Source organism: Mustela nivalis (genome assembly GCF_964662115.1).
Source record: "Mustela nivalis genome assembly, chromosome: 2".
Taxonomy (NCBI): domain Eukaryota; kingdom Metazoa; phylum Chordata; class Mammalia; order Carnivora; family Mustelidae; genus Mustela; species Mustela nivalis.
The window spans coordinates 77,513,308-77,534,590 of NC_139021.1; the positions used below are offsets into that span (position 1 = coordinate 77,513,308).

Below are 21,283 nucleotides of genomic sequence, written 5' to 3' on the forward strand. Positions count from 1 at the left end.
TTGACAAAGTCAGTCCTGGGAATTGATCATTAGAAGTCGATCATTTTGAATACCAGTCTTTTATAAAAAATTGTTTTTGCAATCCAGGCTCCTTAGTGAGTTTTTACCGGTCTCCTAAAATCCAGATTTTTAAAAAAATATTTTATTTATTTATTTGAGAGAGAGAGAGAGCACACATGCCCAAGTAGGCAGAGCAGTAGGCAGAGGCAGAGGGAGAAGCAGACTCACTGCTGAGCAGGGAACCCGATGTGGGACTCGATCCCAGGACCCCAGGATCATGACCTGAGCTAAAGGCGGTTGCTTAACAGACTGAGCCACCCAGGTGCCCCCAAACTCAGATTTTTTACTTGAAATCATAAAGCATGTGATTCTGGCAATATGACATAATAAATATGCATAGCACAAATTGATTCACTTATGAAGGAATCACTTACAAAATTCATCTGAGTAAAATTTCCTGCCAAACTGTATGTTAAGGCCATTTTACTAACTGGTTCCAGTAACAATTTTTTTTCTGTCATACCATGCCAGAAAAAAAAAGAAATTAATGTTTTATGGTGATAATCACATTATTCAAGTTGGAGCTCTGTAAGCATCAGTGTTTCTGTTGCTCCCATCTCTCTGAAAATGGAGGTAACACTTGTAACTCATCCCACTGTGGGCTGGTCTAGCAGTGCTGATGGTTTCACTCTGCTGCACCTGTGTGAACTTTCACTCATGCCTCCCCTTGTCATCCAGCATTTCCTAACATGATCACTAAGGCACCCAGCCAGACTCAAACAATAAGACAGCACCTGCCCCCATAGCAGGTCCCAGTCCTCTGGGCATACAGCTGAGTAAAACAACCACTGTGATGTTCTTAACCCCCCAGAGGGGTAGGCAGGGCAGCACAGAAAAGGAGGGATAACTAATCCAACTTTGGGAACAAGGGTATGGAGAGTCAGAAAGGTCTCCCCATGTGTTGTCGTGCTGTTAGAAGTGACACTAGCTGGTGGGTGGGGAGCAGAGGAAGCAAGTGCTTGCGGAACAAGGACTAGGACAGTGAGCCATATAAAGGTGTAAGAAGACAAGTGGAAAAACAGGCAGGCGTCAGTTCCCGGAGTGTCTCAAAAATGATGTTTAAAAATTTGAATCTGGGCCTAAAGGTGGCAGGAGGCCACTGAAAAATTCTAAGCAGAGGAGTCACATGATCAAATCCAGATTTGAAAAGAGCAGACCAGTGAGGAGGTGGAGACCAGGAAGGGGCAGATGTACTGAGCCACGCTGGAGACCGGAGATGCTTCAGCTGTGGGGTGAGGACTGGCCGGCCCACCTCATGGGAACTCAAATGGGAAGCAGTTTTCGGGGAGAGAGGGCTGACTGAAGGGAAGAGTCAAGGACGATTCCTATGTTCCTGACCTGATTGAATGAATGGTCAGCCCTTCATGGACCTGTTGGAGGCAGGAGGAAATGGAGAGTAGCAGAGGAGGTGATTGGCTCGATTTCGGATGTACCGGGTTTGCCACTCAGTGAACCACTTCTGAGTAGAGTCATCTTTCAATATGCAGGAGCAGGGGTGCTTGGGTGGCTCAGTGCGTTGGATCTCTGCCTTTGGCTTGGGTCATGATCTCAGGGTCCTGGGATCGAGCCCCACATCAGGCTCTCTGCTCGGTGGGGAGCCTGCTTCTTCCTTTTTCTCTCTGCCTCCTTCTCTGCCTACTTGTGAGCTCTGTCTGTCAAATAAATAAAATCTTTAAAAAAAAAAAATGTAAATATGCAGAAGCATACTTTTGGGTCCTTCAGAATTGTAACTGGGCTTTTAGGTTATTTGCCCTTTAACCGGTGCTCATCCCTATGCCTCAAACAGCTTCCTACTACCTCAGGTATGTTTGATGGCACAGGTTATAGGAATGCTCATTCCTCTCCTGGGCTAGCTCACTGATAGATTCTAAGACAACCTAAAGTCAAAGGCATTTGTAAAAACATTTTCTGTTGAGGTGTAATTAACACACAGAGACGAGCTCACTTGCTGAGCGGCCAGTGAAGGAATGCGCCTGTGATCTGTTCCTGTACCACTAGTCAGAAAGCGTCCAGCACCCCAGAAACCTTCCCTCCTCCCGTTCAGTCACATCTCCCCCAACAGTGAGTGTGCTGATCTGTCACCATTGATTGGTTTGCTTGCTGTTGAATTTAATAAAAGAAAGCCAGAAGCAAACATACACAAATGCAGATACACTTTTTTGATGACTTTTTTTGTTGTTGTTGCATAACATCGTGTCTGGTTTCATCTACTTTGTAGAGTATCGTGCTGGTTTTTATTCATTGCAATCATTTACTACATGTACATTAAAAAAAATCCATTCTACATTGATAGCTATTGTGAATGTTTCTAGTTTGACTGTTAGAAAAAAGCTTCTATGAATAATCCTGTACTTGTCTTTTGTATATAAATGCTCATTTCTGTTAGATATATGAAAGTATACATAAGATTTCTAGTCACCTCACGTTAGCACCAAATCTGCTCATATAAAAACTTCTGAATACACATGCACGCACAAACACATGTAGATGGATAGATAGGAAGGGAGGAAGGAAGGCTCATACTCGAGATTTAGAAATTATTTCAAAATTTAGTTGGACCTTTAAGTGCACCATCTTCTTTCCTACTCAGATTGTAACAAATCTAATGCTGTGATGGTAAAATCAGCCAGATACTAAAGTTTGGAATGAGAAAGTTTTTGCAAAAAATTTGGACAAGAATGACTTTGACGGTATACTTCTTTTTTTTTTTTTTTTTTTTTTTTTTTTTTTTTTTTTTTGCCTGATCATTTATATTGTCAGTAACATTAAAAACTGACATATGATTATATTAGTGTATTTTAACTGCAACTTACAGTATCTAGTTGCTCCTTGGAAATCCCTCCTATATTTGTTTTTCAAATTCCATGCTAGATTTTTTTTTCCTCTGTTACATTTTTTATTAATATAGTGAAAATACTGTTGGGAGAAAGAGAGTTAATGCTTGTATTTCTCAAAAGATTGAAATTCTTAAATTTAGTTGTAATTCTCAGATGCTCTAAGAAGCTTAAGTTTCCTTCAGCAGCTTTGCAAATAATTCCCAGGGAATTCTCTGGGTAGTTAATCACTGTTGAAGGAGTTGCCCTTAAAAACAACAATAACGCATAAAAAGCATTTACTTCTGTTGGTGTTTTTGTTTTGTTTCATTTTGTTTTGTTTTTTCTTTTCTTAAAGTAGAATGAGAATGAAGCAGTTACACAGTCTGTGTCTGGTTGGTCCTTTAATTTAGATTTCCCCTTATTTTTGCAGATACTTAAAGCTGCAGAAAGACTGCCCCCACTACCACAGGAGGACCAGCCTAAGCATACGCTCCAAAAGATGGCTGTGATAGATCTTGTGACGTAATTACTGAGCAGACCAAGATCTTTGGGAATGAATACTAAAGATGTTTCCAATCGATTGTAGTCCACTGGCATTTTAGTGTTTTTTTTTGTTGTTGTTTTTGTTTTTAGAAACAAATTACATGTATTGTTACACTCCTGCATGTTCGTTTTCGATAGCATTAGTGGATCCTTTGGGTTTTCTCTTCTCTTCCTTTTTGTGACACAGCTTCCGATCTTACCTACATTTGTGTGTGTTGTTCAGGTAACAGTTGATTATAGTGACGATGTAGCAATAACTTCTTGGCAGGGTTTCGTATATATATGGCTAGTGATTACCCCCACGTCTGTCAGACTGACCTGTGTCAACTGCATTAAGTGTGATCTCAAAGTCATGAGGAATGCCCCGCGCTTGCACTCTGAGGAACACTACTAATGGTTGCTATTAGCTGTGAAGATTGGACTTGTATATATCTGCACTGATACCCTCATAGGACATTTCTACCTTAGCTTGGAGTATTCAGGGTAAAACTCCAATTTGGAGGTTCGCAGCCGTTAGCTCATTGATTAGGAAAATTGAATATTTTGGTGAAAGTCTTAAGTTATCGTGGTTAATTTATTTTTTAAATTGAGGGGGAACAATGAAATTCCTTGCTAGGATATAGGCAAAAGGAATGGCCTGCTATGTCATGCAGAAACTGTTGGACACCTCGGATCAGGCATATAATAGCTTTGTCCCTTCGGCATTTGTTTAAATTTTAGAAAACCTGTATAAAGTACCAGTGTGCATTTTAAATGTTGCTCTGCCTTTTGCTGATTAAGCTATGCCCTCCCAACACTGAAGGCGGCACTGTGATCTTACGAGGCCTCTAGCTGGGTTGATTTAGGACTGTGTGTGAAAAGTGTCCACACAGCCACATTGCCTGCTGCTGTTTGCAACATATGAGCCTTTTCTTTCTACCTTGAAGAGTTTCCTCTACTTTTAATGTGGTTTATTTTGGCTCGGACATAGTTGCTGTGATGAAAATACTCATTTGTTAGAAAAGAAGGTAGTGACATCATCATTTTGAAAGGACCATGAGCTATTAAAAAAAAAAAAAAGCCATAAGAAGTAATTTCATTTCCATGTTAGGGTTAGCTCTTGATAATGTTAACATTGTTTTAAAATAAGATGACTTTTCTTTCCCCCCTGCTTTTAGGGTTACAATCAAAGAGATTTTATATTTTTATCATTATAGATCATAGTTACAATGTAGTGAGTTATGCATGCTGACCCAGTGTGTGGTGAAATCCAGAAGATTGAGTTACTAAGAAAAGCAATAATTTTCTAAAGCTGTGATATGGGTAATATAGAGTTGCTACTCTAATTCTAATAAAGCTCTTAATTCATAATATGAATTATAGAACACTACTTTTTATAAAGCCTTATTTTTTTAGGGAAACTTAGGAGTGACATAGACCTGATAAATGAGTAAAATTTTGCTGGATTTTTGTAGATAATCATCTCTAGAATTCTGGAAACTGAGGATTCATTATGCTGTGGTCAACTTCCTAATACTTTCTGATTCCATATACCTGAATTAATGAGCCTTGTCTTCAACTATGTGCCACACTGGGCAATATCAATGGATTTTCTAAGAATAATGTAAATGTCTTCTGTTTAATGTTATTTGAGTGCAATAAAATGCAGAATTCTTCTCTATATTGTCATTATTTTGAATTATTATTTTATTATGTAACAAAATCAGTTCATTTTCTACTTAACTAGTATATTGGAATATTACAGTATCTTTTTGATGACTGAAATCACGAAGGTGTACCTTCAATCCTTTTTGAACCTATTTCTGATAGGTGATGTTTATTTTGTTTAATGTTGGCTCTGATGCTACATTGCCAGGGGCTGGATGAAAATGAAATAGCCTCTGCATCCCTCCTTTGGGGGTTTTTGTTTAGCATCAGCGAGGCAAGCCACTCTCCCCGGCCCACAAACACACAGCCTCCCGCTCCCCCATGACCATCATACCACGTGTTCATGAACTCCATTGTAGCTGAGAAGACCAAACAGTCTGAGCAGGTAGAAGGGCAGGACAGGGTATAGCAAGTTGTCCTTCGATTCACTGTTGGGGCAGAAAAGGAGAACTAGACAACTAGGGAAGAAGCCTCTGGGTTCTGGAAAGTGCTGTTTTCTCCTCCAGCATGCCCAAAAGAAACAAAAATAAAGACTTCAGACTCAGGAGAAACAGATCCACTTTTATCAACTGCATTTCCCCCGCCAAGTTCTTTGTGAGTGTTAGGGAGTTGCATTTTTCCCAGCAGAGAGGGCTTAACGCTGCTTGCGGATAAGGAAACTGAGGGGCAGAGGGACCAAAAGGCCTGCCAGCCATGGTCCTTCTTGGTGAGCACGTGGGCAGCAGGTGGAAGGTGGAAACAGTTGGAGGGAGGCCCGAATGCAGGTGGGAGAGCAGGTTGGAGACCAAGGAGTAATGGAGGTGGGGGCAGGGCTGACCTCAGGAAGTACTTGCAGAGACACAGAGAAGGGCTGGGGAAGCTGTGACTGGCTGAGTGGGCCAGCGCTGGGGAAGCAGAGTCCTCGAGAGTCACTGATGTCAGTGAGACGAGATACTGGTGAGAAAAACTAGGCCTTAATGGAAATTAGCTTTGGACATATGTGAGGTCCAAGAAGAACAGGTCAGTAATTGGAGAAGCAGAGTTGCTAAACACCCTAGAGTTCAGGGTATTTTAATTCACAAAGGCAATTTTCTTTAACAGTGTATGATAGTTTTTGAATGATTCAGATCCCATTCTTTTTAGTAAGGTTTTCCTTATTCTGAAAGGTGAAAAAAGTCAGTATAGTTAGAGATTGCATCACGTCTTCTCGGATACAAGTGCTTAAACACTAACTATGAGTTACATGTGAACTTGGACATGGGTAATTTTCAGAATTGGGCTGAGCATACAGCTCCCTTTAACTTAGAGATGTCCCATCATTGGACCATACAAAGTGCGATTGAATTATTATTATAGAGGATACTTTCTAAATCAGTCTTACCTGTTCTGTGACCTTTGGCAAGATTCCTGAGCCTCTGGAAGCCTTCCTTTCCTCATCTATACAATTAAAACTACTTCCCAGGGTGGGGCGGAGTTGATGGGATCCTCTGCAGTGAGTGCTTAAAACAATGCCTGGGACACAGTAAGCATCCAGTAAGTCCTTTTCCTCTGGGGCACAGCGGGTCCACACGAGGCCTCCCAGGGAAGCATTTGTGCAGAGAACGAAGTAGAGCAGAGCAACATTTTACTTGTTAGCTCTGCGGGATACTAGTGAGGGACGCTGGATCTCTGTGAAAAGACCTTTACCTACTGAAAATCAGAGGGCCCAAGATGCCTCCCCTGCACATTTCTCCATATCCAAACATGAGTCACAGATGTACCCATGCTGATGTGGGGTGAGGGACAGAAGGGGGTGTGAGCGAGAGCTTTTCCCCAGAGCTGGGGAAGTTTGGGTTGGACCTTCTGTCAGACTCATCGCCCTATCCTGAATACTGCTATGGAGGAGGAAGAAAGTTGGTGGCCTTGTTCCTGGGAGCTTGCCTGGCCAGGGCCCTCCCACACCCATTCAAACCACTCCTTGTTCCTCCCCTGGGGGTGGGAAGATGTGTGGAGAGCTCTAAACTCCTCTTCAAGCACCCACCTGTTTAATCGGGTTAGCAACTTGGATTTTGTGCTTGTGTTTTCAACTTACACTGGCCCCATGCCAGTGCCAGGTGACGGATTACTGGAGGATGAGGCGGGTCACAGCCTTCCTGCAGGCACTGCGGTAGCACTGGAAGTAATCCTGGAGGAACAGGATTGTTTGTTGTTGTTTTCCTCAATCCTGTGTCCTTGACACCTGCGAGAGTGCATCCTATGAAATGACATACTGACTAGCTTTTTGATAAAGGAGGTTATAGTTAATAAGATCAGAAATTCTGGGACATTCAACAGAGATCTGGAATGGCTTTTTTTTTTTTTTTTTTTTTTTTTTTTTTTAATATCCCTTGTACCTACTGCCCTGCTGGCAGGAAGGTTGGGCAGTCACCTCGATAAAACCCACTCTTTGTGGGAGGCAAAGGCTACAGGACCCTATCTCTCCTGTTTCTCTTTCTGGAACTGACGGGATGGGTGCTGGGGGAGGATTATCTGTTTTGGAAGGATGTATACGGCTGACCTTGATACAGTGGGCACTCGACTTTCTCAGCCTCAACTTCCTCCTTTGCACAAAGGGAGGTAGACCTCTCCAAAGGGTAGCAAGAGGCAGGATGATGTGCTTCGACCAAACCCGGCATGCTGTAGCTTTCAAGGTCATTCCCTTCCTCTCCATTAGTTTCTTGAAAATGCTGGACCTATAAAAATCCCTCCCTTGTCTTGGAAGCCTGCCTCAGATTTACTTGTCACTTTCCCAAAATGAAATGTTTGATACAAATCATCAGTGGAGGAAACTGGGAAGCAACAAAATCAAGTGTTCTGTGGTCGTACTCCTGATCTGACCCCACAGCCTGATCTACTATGAGGGAGGAACTGAGTCTGAGTCTCCCAAACTCTGCCTTATCCTGACTCCCACACATATGCCTATACAGGCGTTCTAGAAATACCCAAAGCTAGGTAAGTACCTACGGGAACTGTAATCAACTGGTCTACGTTGAAATTTAGCTAGACCCCCAACTTATATGAAACATAGGCCAGATCTGAGATAGTACAGAAATGAAGTTATAAATAAAGTGCATGGTCAGGTCACGTACCACAGTTTTCCATGTAGGGTGGACATTATTTGACTGGTCCAGGTTCTGGGTGGGTTTCACTGCATTCAGTCCCATTCGTGGGAGGGACCCTCTGACTGGTTAACTTAGTGAGAGGTTGACACCAGTGGGCTGTCAGCTCCTCAGCACCTGGGCTCAGTGCAGGCACCCTTAGTGGTCCACCTGTATATGTGTGAAGTCCTTAGGGAAGCGAGACTGCTGTCACCCTAGTGAGGGGGACACGTGGCATTTCTTTAAAGCACATGGTGACTATTATAAAGTTGTCTTCTGGTTTTAGGACACAGTATAAATATTGAGCAAGCTTTGATGAGGGCTTCTCTTCACTCCAGTTTGCCTTTACCCCACAGAGGCATTTAGAATCGGTGGAGGTGACCCACAGCCACTTTTTCCCTGTAGATGAGGAATACTTAACCTGATGCCTCATATCTAGTGACTGCCCAGTGACTTTTATAAATTAAGTCCAATGAGTCTACTCTTAATATTTTGTAACGAATTTCATGTGTAAAGAATTCAGGGCTTAGAAAAATGGAATTCTATGCCCAGAAATATTTTTCTTGAATTATATTTATTTGAATTCATTTAAATATGGTCCTATATTTTGAGATAATAATGGTGACTTTTACAATACTTATTTTATTTTGTCTTTACTTTTCAGAAACAAATAGAAAAACAGACGATCCAGAAATAAAAGAAAAAGGTGAGATCATCAAATAAACTGCCTTTCAAATATATATAGGAAGAAAATCATTATACTACTCATGAATAACATTGTGATTTTATTTTATATCATCAGTTAAATTACCTCTGGGCTTATTATTTTAATGGTTTTATCAACAAATATTTATTAATATTTACATAAGCATTAAGAGCCAAAGAGATTCCCTGGCTTCTGATCCAGGTTTTGCCATTCACTATATATGGTCTGAGAATTCCTTGCCCTCTCTGTGCCTCAGTTTCTTCTCTGATATGGGAATAAAACAGTACCAAGTTCAGAAACCAGAAGACTCCTGTTGCTACAAAGGGAATTAAATGAAAATCTGTGTAAAGTACTTAAAGCAGGGTATAGCACAGGGAAAGTAATTAGCAAATGTTAAATATTGTTTATGTTAACATCTGTGCCAGGAATAGAGGTCCAGAGATTACTAGAACATGTTCTTTTTTCACAAGAAACTCTGAATTGTTGGAAGGACATGCAAACAAGGTTATATCCGTATAGAATCGTTTCTGCTTTCCCACAGTTGATTACAATACCCAATCTAAAAAATAACCCAGTAGACTTTTAAGTCAGCTCTTACAAAGGTTCCTTAGCTTACTCAGAGTGAGGAAATAAGTTAAAAAATTATAAAGATGATATGGGGTAATGCTTTTTTTTCCCCCATATTCCACTTCTCTTTGTTCTTTCCAATCCTTGAGATTTTTAAGTATTTAATTAAGTTAGACAATAAGAATCTCTAAATAGTAAGCAAGGCTACTAATTTTATCCCTCACAAATTTTTTTACATCAATTGATTAATTAATTTTCTCATAATAAATGTGCTCTTTAATCCCCCACCTCCCTCCCCTCTGCTAACATCGGTTTATTCTCTATAGTTAACAGTCTGTTTCTTGGTTTGTGTGTCTATTTTTTCTGCCTTACTCATTGGTTTTGTTTCTTTAATTCCACACATGAGTGAGATCATATGGTATTTGTTTTCTCTGAACTGACTTATTTCACTTAACATCCATTATACTACCTAGCTCTATCCATGTTGTTGCAAATGGTAAGGTTTCATTCTTTTTTATGGCTGAATAATATTCCATCGTGTATATACACCACATCTTCTTTATCCATCTGTCTATTGCCATCAATACTTGGGCTGCTTCCATGTTTTAGCTATTATAAATAATGCTGCTGAAAACATGTGGGTGCATGTATCCCTTTGAATTAGTGTTTTTGTATTTGGGGGGTAAATACCCAGTAATGTGATTACGGGAGCATAGAATAGTTCTATTTGCTTGTAATATCATTTGAATGATAAAATCTTTAATGATTAAACCTTACAATTTCAGAAGTGCCTTTAATTTTGAGTGAAGAAAGCAGTGTCTACATTTGAGAAGATATAATAGTATGTAACATTATAATATACATAATGTACATGGTCTCAGTGTATAAGTACTCGATAAGCATACAGAATTGCTGACCTCCGGCTGTCATTTTGTAGCCCTTACACTGGTAACTAGACATCTAGCCATGCATTTTTTCCCCCTGGCTAGTTGTATTTAATTTTTTATGAAAGCAACCCTGAGATACGGTTTTAAAGTAGGACTTCTAATGAAAAACAGCAGTCTTCTACACCCCTACTCCCTAAGAGTCCCATTGCTGACTTTCCTTTAGCGGTTTCTTCTAGTACTTACTGCACATTTCTAAATATCTACTTGTGCAAGTTTCTCATCAATGTTAGAAGCTGTTGGTTGACTTTTCTACATAGATGACTGGAATTTAGCTCAGTCATGACCCAAGTTCCCCATGTTGCCCCACCTTCCTGATCTTCTGTGACATCATGATGTACTCTGATCTTGATAAGTAAGTAGCCACCTTCTCCCTAGTTTTGTTTTCTATGATTTCAGTGACTTGCGGTCAGATGTGATCAGGAAGCAGATGATCCTGTTTCTGACATAGTCAGAAGGTCAGTAGTAGCCTAATGCTTCACCACAATGTCTGTATCCTTCCCCTCACTTCATCGCACTGCAGAGGCATTCTCTTATCTCATATCTTCATGAGAAGGGTGAGTATAGGGTAGTAAGATATTTTGAGAGAGAGAGAGAGAGAGAGAGGCCACATTCATATAACTTTTATGACACTATTTTGTGCATGTTCTATTTTATTATTAATTATAATAATGAGTAATCTCTTACTGTGCCTAATTTACAAATTTAAGTTTATCAGAGGTATGTGGGTATAGGAAGGAAACATAGTATACATAGGGTTTGGTGCTGTCTGTGGTTTCTGGCATCCGCTGGGAGTTTTGGAATGCGTCCCCTGCAAATAAGGAGGGACAACTTTATGAAGGAGAAAACAAAGCAAGGAGGAGGATATCATCAGCTTTTGCTAGAACTGATCCCTTTCTCGATTCCAGAATGCTTCCTTCCCTTGGCTTGCTGGTTACCACATCTTCTTGGTCTTTCCCCTACTCTTTGCTGTGTGTGCTGTTCTCAGCCTCTTTGGATGGCTGTTCCTCATCTCCCTGACTGTCTAGCACTCAAGTGTCCCACGACACAGTCCTCAGAGCATTTCTCATATCTGCACACTCTCCCTCAGTGATCTTACCTAATCTCCTTGCTTTAAATAACTGTCTGCCAATGATGACCGCACTTGCCTGCAGCCTGGGTCTCTTCCCTGGTCTCTAGACTGGGATGTCCAGCTGTTGCCCGGTGTCTGCCAGAGAACCTCATTTGGACATCTGATCATCACTTCAAACTTGTGTGCACTGAACTCCTGACCTCCCCCCTTGAAACCTGCTCCTCCTACGAAATGTCTCTTTCATGCCTCCCTAAATTTACCTCAGCAAGTCCTGTCAGTCCTCTCCCCACAATATATCCAGAATTCCACTGTCCCCTGCCTCTGACAGCCACCAACACCTAGCTCCCACCTACTGCCTTCTCTTGCCAGCATAATTCCAGTTGCCACCTAACAGATCTTCCCGTGTCCACCTTGCCTCTATAATTTTTCTCAACACACGAGCTGCAGTTACCCCTTTAAAACCTAAGCTGTGTCGTGTTGCCCACTGTCTCCAGTATTTTCATAGCTTCCTCAAAATGAAAGTCCTTTGCAGTACAAGCCCTCGTAAAATCCATTCTCCCTTCTCCGTCTTCTCTTGGTTTCCTCCCCAGCATCACATCCTATAATACTCTCTCTCCTTTGCTCACTCTACTCCAGCTGTATGGACTTCCCTACCAAGCACTCATGGGACCTAGGGCCTTTGCACTGACCGCTCCCGCCAGCTGACTCTTCTCTCACAGAAACAACATGGCTTTCCATAGTTTTTGCTTGACTGTGGCCTTCTTAGCGAACCTCCCTAACCTTATTTCAAGTTAAAGCCCCCTTACTTTCCATACCCTGTTCCCTTACTTTATTTTCTCTGTAACACCATGTGATGATATTTAGTTTAATTCTTTGGGATTTATTGTTTGAACCTCCTACTGGAATCCAGTTTCCATGAAGACACATTTTTGTCCTGCTCACTGCTGCATTTCCTGTGCCTGGCACATAGTAGACATTTAGTAAGTATTTGTTCCCTGAATTTCTATTATGTTTTAATTTTGAAGGATTTGAACAGACATTACAGACATTCTTAAAGTAAGAACCAGGCCCAGATAGAACTCTTAGGATGGAAATCTATGGGAAACCCAAGGCTTGAGTCAGTGACACTGGTGTAAGAAGACAGCTGTTGTCATCCCTAAAGAAACCGGAGTGAATACGTGGTCCCCTCTGTGACCTCACATGTCATATGTCAGTGGTTGCCTGGATCATCATACCCATGCTTTCTGGAGCACAGAACTGACAAGTGTTCAAAGCGTTAAATACACTTTCATGTTCAGTTTCTGTATCCAGACATAAGACTCATGATTCTTTTTTTTTAATTAATTAATTTATTTATTTGACAGACAGAGATCACAAGTCGGCAGAAAGGCAGGCAGAGGTGGGGGGAAGCAGGTTCCCTGCTGAGCAGAGAACCTGATATGGGGCTTGATTCCAGGACCCTGAGATCATGACCTGAGCTGAAGGCAGAGGCTTAACCCACTGAACCACCCAGGTGCCCCAAGGATCATGATTCTTAATGCCTCACAGGATATACTTCAAAACAGGAAGATAGAATCATAAATGCAGTCTACTACTACTATTACTGTCTAAATATCTGCACTCCAGATTGCTTTGATTAGCAATGAAGTTGGGTGATTTGGGGGTGAATGTTGTGCCGGTTTTAAGATTTAGTTTAAACAATGCTTTTTAAAAGATCCATATGTATAGTCATAATCAGTTCTAAAAGCAAAGGCATTTTTAAGCCCCCAAAGTACAACACATATAATTAAAGAATGAAGGTGGGTTTTTTGGGTTTTTTTTTTTTAGGTTGTATAAATTTAGCTGTACAAAACACTCACTAAAATGATTCACATCATTCGGTTGGCCTTGGACGAATGTCCATGTCTTGTCGTGGCTCCAAGGCAGAGACCACAGAGGTAGGACCGAGGCTGCTCTTGGAACCACGTTAGCCCACGTCTCACTTGGTGATCCCAGAGACTAATCCTGAGTTAAAGGAGAAAGGAGATAAAACAAATCCTCTTTGTCCTTTATTCTGTTTTCCTGTCCTGTATTGGTTAGGGAAATAAACACTCTTAAGGAAAATCCTGGTTTCTTAACAACACCCTTTTTTTTTTTTTTAAAGATTTTATTTATTTATTTGACAGAGATCACAAGTAGATAGAGAGGCAGGCAGAGAGAGAGGAGGAAGCAGGCTCCCTGCTGAGCAGAGAGTCCGATGCAGGGCTCGATCCCAAGACCCTGGGATCATGACCCGAGCCGAGGGCAGAGGCTTTAACCCACTGAGCCACCCAGGTGCCCCACAACACCCTATTTTTACCCTCCTCCTATGTCTTAAGTGGTTGAGTTGGATTTAGACCTTCCTTACAAATCACACATTCCCATTATAATTAAGTACAGTTATATGTAATTTTTAAAAACCTCAGATTTTAGTTCCTTAAACAAGATAGGAGTTTATTTCTTATCCACATAAATAACCTAGAACCAATTTAATGGCTCATTATGGCCATAGCTCCTTCTCTTCCCATTCTGCTGCCCTTAGTCTATAACCTCATGTTTCAAAAGGGCCATTGAAGTGCCAGTCATTACCACCATATCCAGATAACATGAAGGAAGTGGAGAGAAGAAGTAAAACTTCTTAGGAAAACTACATTTAACTGATAGAACATTGGTAAAGCTAAAATTCAGGGTTCTGGTTCTACAGAGGAAAAGAACATCAAATATTGAGAGGAAGAAGCAATTAGCAGTCTTGAGCATGCAGTATTTTACTCCTGTTAACAGGGTATATTCTACCACCATATTTTAGGGAAATGGCTACTGTTCTATGCTAAAAGTTTCAATAAATCATCAGAATGTTAAAAAAATACCAGTTTTTCATCATTCACAAAAAAATACATGAATTTATTTATCCACTTAAATATTTGCATGCTACCTACGACATGCCAGATACTGTTGTTGTAGGCAGAGAATATCTCTGAGGAAGTTAGGGATACTATCAAGGCAACTGTGTGAATGCTGAGCTAGGAGCACACGGAGAAGAGGAAGCGCCTTTGCAAAGGTCCTGAGGCAGGACAGCCAAGCCTGAGAACCTGGAGCACCCCAACCAAGGTGAGGGTATATATCATGCAGTCAGAGAGAAATTCGGGGGCCAGGCTGTGGCATAGAGTTTGACATTTTCCTTTATTTAGTTGGGATGTCCTATCCAGGCCATGCGAGTGTTGCAAGTCAGTCTTTCTCATTCGCCCACTTAGTTGTTTGCTCCTGGGAAGTCTACTTCAGTGCTTCTGACAAAGATAGAGATGAGAGAGGGTGGACTCTGGACATTGGCGCTCACAGATAGTAAACACATGCAAGCCCTACCCCCACTGCTGCTCACAGCTGTGCTGCTCCCTCTTCAGAGGCTCCATTTTGTCCTCAGGGAGGCTGTGCCTCCTTCCTCACCGCCCACCATACTCTGTACGGCTTTGTCCTCCAGGCTTCTGATCCAAAGGGGACTTGTCCAGTGTGGTAGGTGCTGGGCTTTCTGGGCTGTTTCTTCAGAGAATTTGTGGAGAGAATCCTTGGGTCAGCTTTGCCTGCTTGGGTCATCACACTCCCATGGTAGGAAACTGGTAGTTTCTAGTGGTACCGATCAACAGATGCTTGTCTTTGAAGTATTTTATTGGGTGTGAGATGCAGGAATAGTCTTAGAATTACCCCCAGAATCATTGAAAATCGCTTAACATTCATTGTCCGCTTTGGGAATTCCATCCTCTTTTCTACTCAGATTTGTAGGGGGCTGTTAACTGTGGGGAAGAAGGAAGAGGAAATACTCCATTTTTGGAACATGTAGTGAAAAAATGGAATGTGTTTTAATAGTCAGACTTCAGTTTCATAATGATAGAAGTGGAGTTGTTTTTGGTTTGTTTGGTGTTTTGTTTTGTTTTAAATGGCCATTCCGAGTTTGTCCCCAGATTCTGTGCTTGTGTGATCTCCCCTCAAGCATATTGTTGAGGAACTGTGGTGAGAGCAGAAGATTTTGCTTTTACTTAGAATTGATAATTCTATGTTCTTTCCTTTTAGAGAGTCATAGGTTTGAAATAGGGTTTATTCCAAAACAGGCCCTATTTGCCAGATTCTGAAATTGAATCAGATTCTATTTGTTTTAGATAAGGTTGCTGTATCCGTTTCTCCCCACTGGATGTCATCTTTTCCCCACATATTCCATCCCCACAACCATAAAATGCATGAACTACAAAGCAATGGCAGCAAAAACATCTTAATGGATGTCAACTCAAACAGTCACTTTTATTCATCCATTTATTCAGTACATTCTGGGCACCTACTATGTGCCAGGCCCTGTTGTAGGCACCGGGGCTAACACAGTCAATAAAAACAAAGTCCTGTTCTCCTGGTGTTTGTTATTTACTGTATGTGTGTTTGGCGGGGGGGGAGGTTAGATATGTAATTGTTAAAAATTAAAATATAACAGTGGTAAGTATGAAAAGGAATGTAAAATAGGAAAAGACTACAACAAATGACAGTGGGCAGGGTTGTTGCTCTGTGGAGAGGCCTCTGAGATAGTGATGTTTCATGATGCAAGGGAACGAGTTGTGCACACACCCAGGAGGACCGAGTCTAGGGATGGAATAGTACATGCGTGGTCCCCGAAGGAGTGAGCTTAGCATGTGTGAGCAGCAGTGAGGAGGTGGGTGTGGCAGATGGAGAATGGGGGGGCGGGAGGGATAGGAGTGGGTGGTTCAGAGGGCTCACAGGGTCCGAATCACATAGGGCTTTGAGGGCCGCCACTTTTATGGATTTTGTGTATTAACTTGAGCAAGATGGCCGCTGAGAGAGTGAGAGCAGAAGGTTGGTATGATGAGCCTCATGTTTCAACAGGCTTATTCTGGCTCTGGGGATGCAAGACTGGAAGCAAGGAGACCACGTAGGAGACCCCAGGAGGGAGTAATAGGGCTGGTATAGGATGTAACATAATGGAGGTGAGTGGTGGTTAGATTCTCCATGTATTTGCCTGTGAAGTCACTAGAATTTGCTAATGGATAGGATATGAAGTATGAGAGAAAGAAAGACAGGAATCAAAAATGACTTGGAGCTTCTTAAAAAGTGGTGCTTGAGCAATTCATTGAACCGTGAAAGTATGCAACATGCGGCTGGTTTAACATAGATCAAGAGTCGGTTATTAGTTGAGGATTTTTGAGTCTTTAAAGGAACCTGAGAAGCAACAATATACCCTTGCCAGCAAAAAGGAAATGTATTTTTGCTCTGTGTGTATGTGTGTGTGTGTTATAATTGCATTTGAATCAAGGACTTCTCCTGAAATTATTCTTTGATTTAGACCAATACTGAATATCCTGTTGTATTATTCATTACAATTAAGGATACGCTTAAACAGTATATTTTGTGACTGTCTTTTATGAGACTGACTGTCTTTTAGGCATTTAAAGATGTCCTGGTTGCTATTTGTATTCTTTTAAAAAGTGATAATCAGTGCCCTGAAAGAACACCAGATGGCACTAGAAAACAAGTTACATTTACACTAACAGAAATCCCACTTGTAAAGCAGCTTCAAGGAAAGACCTAGAAGATTATAATGCAGCCAGTAAATTAGCTTGATGCAACTAGTACCTTGTATGGATACCTCGGGGTTTTCTGTGATCATGAGGAAAACAGAAATAGAACCAACACGAGCAGCAGTCAAGCCATAATAAGTTGTCTTGATATTAAAAAATATATATGTCAGTGAAGTTTTTCCTGGGATTCTTACAGCTGAGTGCAACGTATCTGAGCAAAGTTGTTCACCATCATCCTGAGGATAAAAACTAAATTTATTAGTACAGTACCTGAAGCTTATAGCTTTGCTCTGTTCACAATGCTCTTTCTGGCCTCACTTCTTCACATCCTCCTGGCAGAGTCCTCCTCCTTAGAAATAAGCTTAGAGGTTACCACTGCTAGGCAGCCTCCCCTGATTACACCCCTATCTCTTACTCCAGACCAGAAGATGTACTTTACCTCTGTACTCCCAAGACACCCCATGCTTGTAGATTTTTAACATGTATTTTGAGTTTTTCCCTTGATTTTTAGGCAGAAGGCATGTAAAAGGTAGGAACCCTGATACCTTCCCCCATTTTGTTATTAGTTAAGGTTCTTCAGAGATACAGAATCAATATAATAGGGTGTGTGTGTGTGTGTGTGTGTGTGTGTATGTGTGTGTAGACAGAAACAGAGACACACAGATTTATTGTAAGAAATGGACTCACATCATTATAGAGTCTAGCCAGTCCAAAATCTGCAGGGTAGGCAGGCAAGCTGGACACCCAAGGAAGAGTTGATGTTGTAGCTCAAGGCCAAAGGCAGTGTGGAAACAGTTTCCTCTTCCTTGGAGGTGGTTGGGGGGGGGGGGGTGTCTTTTTCTTTAGGCCTTCAACTGATTGGATGAGGCCCATTTACAGCATGGGGGATAATCTGCTTTACTCCAAGACTACAGATTTAAGTGTTAATCTCATCTAAAAAATATCTTCACAGCAACATATAGACATGTTTGACCAAATATCTGGGTTATCATGGCTTTGCTAAGTTGACACATCAAATGAAACCATCACATCCCTCCAATAGCACCTAACGATAATATAAGAATATAAGAGGAGTTGAATAAGTAGTTATGGTATGAAAAAATGTGATTTCATGTGCGATTTTCATCTGATGGTGATATTATCCTTTCATTTCCTTACCTCCTCATCTGATGGTGATATTATAAAATGCAAATGGCCCATACGATGGTCTGGAAGAGCATTCAGGTGAATGAACCTTACCTGTCTAGAATGTACTGTATTTCGTGTTACCTTCACAGAGGTGCTTATCTAATTCTTATCAAAAAATCTTGTGAGTTCAGTATTTTTCAGCTATATTTAGCCATGTTTCCTCAAACTTTTTTTTCTTTTCCTTTCCACTACTTGTCATAGAATTCCATGTTGGAGTGCATGATAATGTCCTACATGTCTCTGAAACTTTGTTCTTTTTTTTTTTTTTTTTAATCATTTTACCTGCTTAGGTAGCATACTTTCTATTGCTCTATCTTCAAGTTCAGTAAATTTTTCTTCTGCTGTTTCAAATCTGCTGTTGAGCCCATGGAGTAAAAATTTCATTCTAACTACTCTGCTTTTCAAGTCTAGATTTCCAGCTGCTTCTTTTATATAGTTTCCATTTCACTGTTGAGATTTCATATCTGGTCACTCATTAATACCGTGTTTTTTAAAAAAATGTTTAAACTTACTTACAGTCACCCATTTGAAACGTTTTTCTAATAAACCCAGCCTCTGGGCACTGGGAGACAGTTGCTACTGACTACTTTTTTCCCGTTAAGTGTGGATCAGGAGAGTCCTGTTTCTTTGCATGTCTAGGAATTTTAGGGTGAAAGCTGAATTGTGTATAGAATATACAGAGTGGCAACTCTGGAATTTTCTTTTTCCCTTGAGGATTATTGGGGGCCTGTACACCATTAACTTGCTTGGATTCAAACTAAAAAATCCATCTCCCTGCAGTGTGAAGCAACCTCTTTCTCTGCTCAGGTTTGTTGACTTCCAGCTACTATTTTTTTAAGTTCAGCTCTCTGGAGAGCGGGGCAGGAGGTACCCTGAGCCTGGGTGGTTTAGTGGTCTGCTACAGATTTGGGCAGAATTCATACTTTGATTTGGGGGCTTCTTTCTGAGATTCCAGCCTGAAGTGCTGCTGTCTTATACTTCAAGCCATTAGGACTTCAAATTTCTTCTAGGAAAACTGGGTGTGTATTGAGAAATGTACTCAGGCAAAACACAACAAATTTGCACATTTCGCCAGAGGAGTTCTGTCATTAAAAGCAGATTTCTGCAGTAGCTAGCCTCTTGGAAGACCCCCAGAGACTCTTGCCTCCTGGTACTGGAGCCTCTGTGTGGTCTTCTTTCCATTGAATAGGGCTGACCTGAGTGACTAATAGGGCAATGCAGAACTTACAGAGTGTGAATCCCAAGACTAATATTGCACCTTCTACCTTGTCTTTCCTTTGGATCACTTGCTTGCTCTGGAGGAACCTGGCTGCCTTTTCATGAGAATATATAAGCAGCCTTTGGGTAGTGTAGGTAGCAGCGAACTTGTGTAAGATATTAAATGTTTATGGTGGTTGTAAGCTGCTGGGTTTGGGGGTACTTTGCTTTGCAGCCATATAGAACTAGTCCATCCTTATTGAGGTTCTGCCTGCTTTTTCACCAGTCTCCTAGGAGTTACTCATGAAGATGGAAAGTTATCAGTCAGCCCGGGATTTGTGCCGAGTTTGTTCTTCAGTTTTGGATGTCGGCCCTTCTGTGGCTCTCTTGCATCCAAGATTTCCCTTTTCGGTTTTCATCTGCTCTGTTCTTTTCATGCTGTGATCTGCCCTCTTCAGTGGGGAAGGACTCAGTTTTCCACTGTCTGACTTGGGATGGTTGGGAGCAAAAAATCACAAACTCACCATTCTTACCCAATGTAGAGACTGTCTTTCAAGAATAAATTCTTCTGGGGGTGCCTTGGTGGCTCAGTCAGTTAAGCATCTGCCTTTGGCTCAGGTCATGATCCTAGGATTCTGGAATCGAGCCCTGCATCGGGCTCCCTGCTCAGTGGGGAGCCAGCTTCTCCCTCTGCCTCTTCCTCTACACCCTCCCTAGCTCATGTGTGTGCACTAACACTTACTTTCTCTCTCTCTCCCATGTTCTCTTGCACATGCACACACTTCTTCTTTCTCAATTAAATAAATAAAACCTTGGGCGCCTGGGTGGCTCAGTGGGTTTAGCCGCTGCCTTCGGCTCAGGTCATGATCTCAGAGTCCTAGGATCGAGTCCCGCATCGGGCACTCTGCTCAGCAGGGAGCCTGCTTCCCTCTATCTCTCTCTCTCTGCCTGCCTCTCCATCTACTTGTCCTCTGTCAAATAAATAAATAAAATCTTTAAAAATAAATAAATAAATAAAACCTTAAAAAGAAATAGTAAATTCTCCTGTTATAAGTTTCTACATATCTTTGGTCATTTTCCAGGGCCTTCAAAGTTGTTTTAATATTTCAATGACATTTCATTGATTTAATTGATTGAAATTAAATTAATTAACATTTCATTGATTTAATTGAAATTGATGATAATTCATGGATTTAACGAAATATGAATATTAACATTCTCCAAATACTAGAGAAGCTGAACATCTGAAATTTGTAAGTTGTTCTGGATTCCCTTGCTGCAAACTGCCTAGTCCTATTGTTTTTTCCCTCATTGATTTTCAGGGTTTCATTAATTTTGATAATAATTTCCTTGTTAGTTTTTATATTGCAAAAATATTTTCGCAATTGGTTCTTTAGCTATTAACTTCATGTGCAAAGCTTTACAGATGCATAATTGTTGAGACAAGTGTGTGAATGAATGCATGAGAGTGGCTTTCTCTCACCTGTTATAGTACTTTGAATGTTCCAGTAATATCTCCTTGCTCTCATATACTTTTCTATTGTAATTAAATATGCACAAAAACTTTTGGACTTGATTCAATGGTTTTGGCTTGGGGAGCGTAGTTCTTCTGTCAAGTCATTCATTCGTTTATCTTACTGAGATAATGTAGCATCTGTCCCTGAGGACACCTGTCACCAAGCTTCAATGACTTGGGTTTCTGAGAGTCCTTCACATGGGCTCAACCAGGGCATCACTGCCTTGAACTTAATTATTGTTTGGTCTGTCTAAGTAGGACTTCAGTCTCGTACTTGCCTGCTGGAGGCACTTTGGTTCGCTGTCTTTATCAGTCCCTAATACACCATCTGTTCCTCATTGTTA

The 21,283-nt window shown here is 41.1% G+C and overlaps 1 protein-coding gene across 3 annotated transcripts in view; it reads left to right on the top strand.

The window, feature by feature from the left end:
• ASPH (aspartate beta-hydroxylase) overlaps positions 1–21,283 on the top strand; it is a 224,029-nt gene that overhangs the window by 100,567 nt on the left and 102,179 nt on the right. For all 3 annotated transcript variants that reach the window (XM_082719000.1, XM_082719001.1, XM_082719002.1), the window contains one exon: positions 8,826–8,867. In XM_082719000.1, coding sequence (XP_082575126.1) covers positions 8,826–8,867 — 42 coding nt within the window. The remainder of the gene's footprint in view (positions 1–8,825; positions 8,868–21,283) is intronic.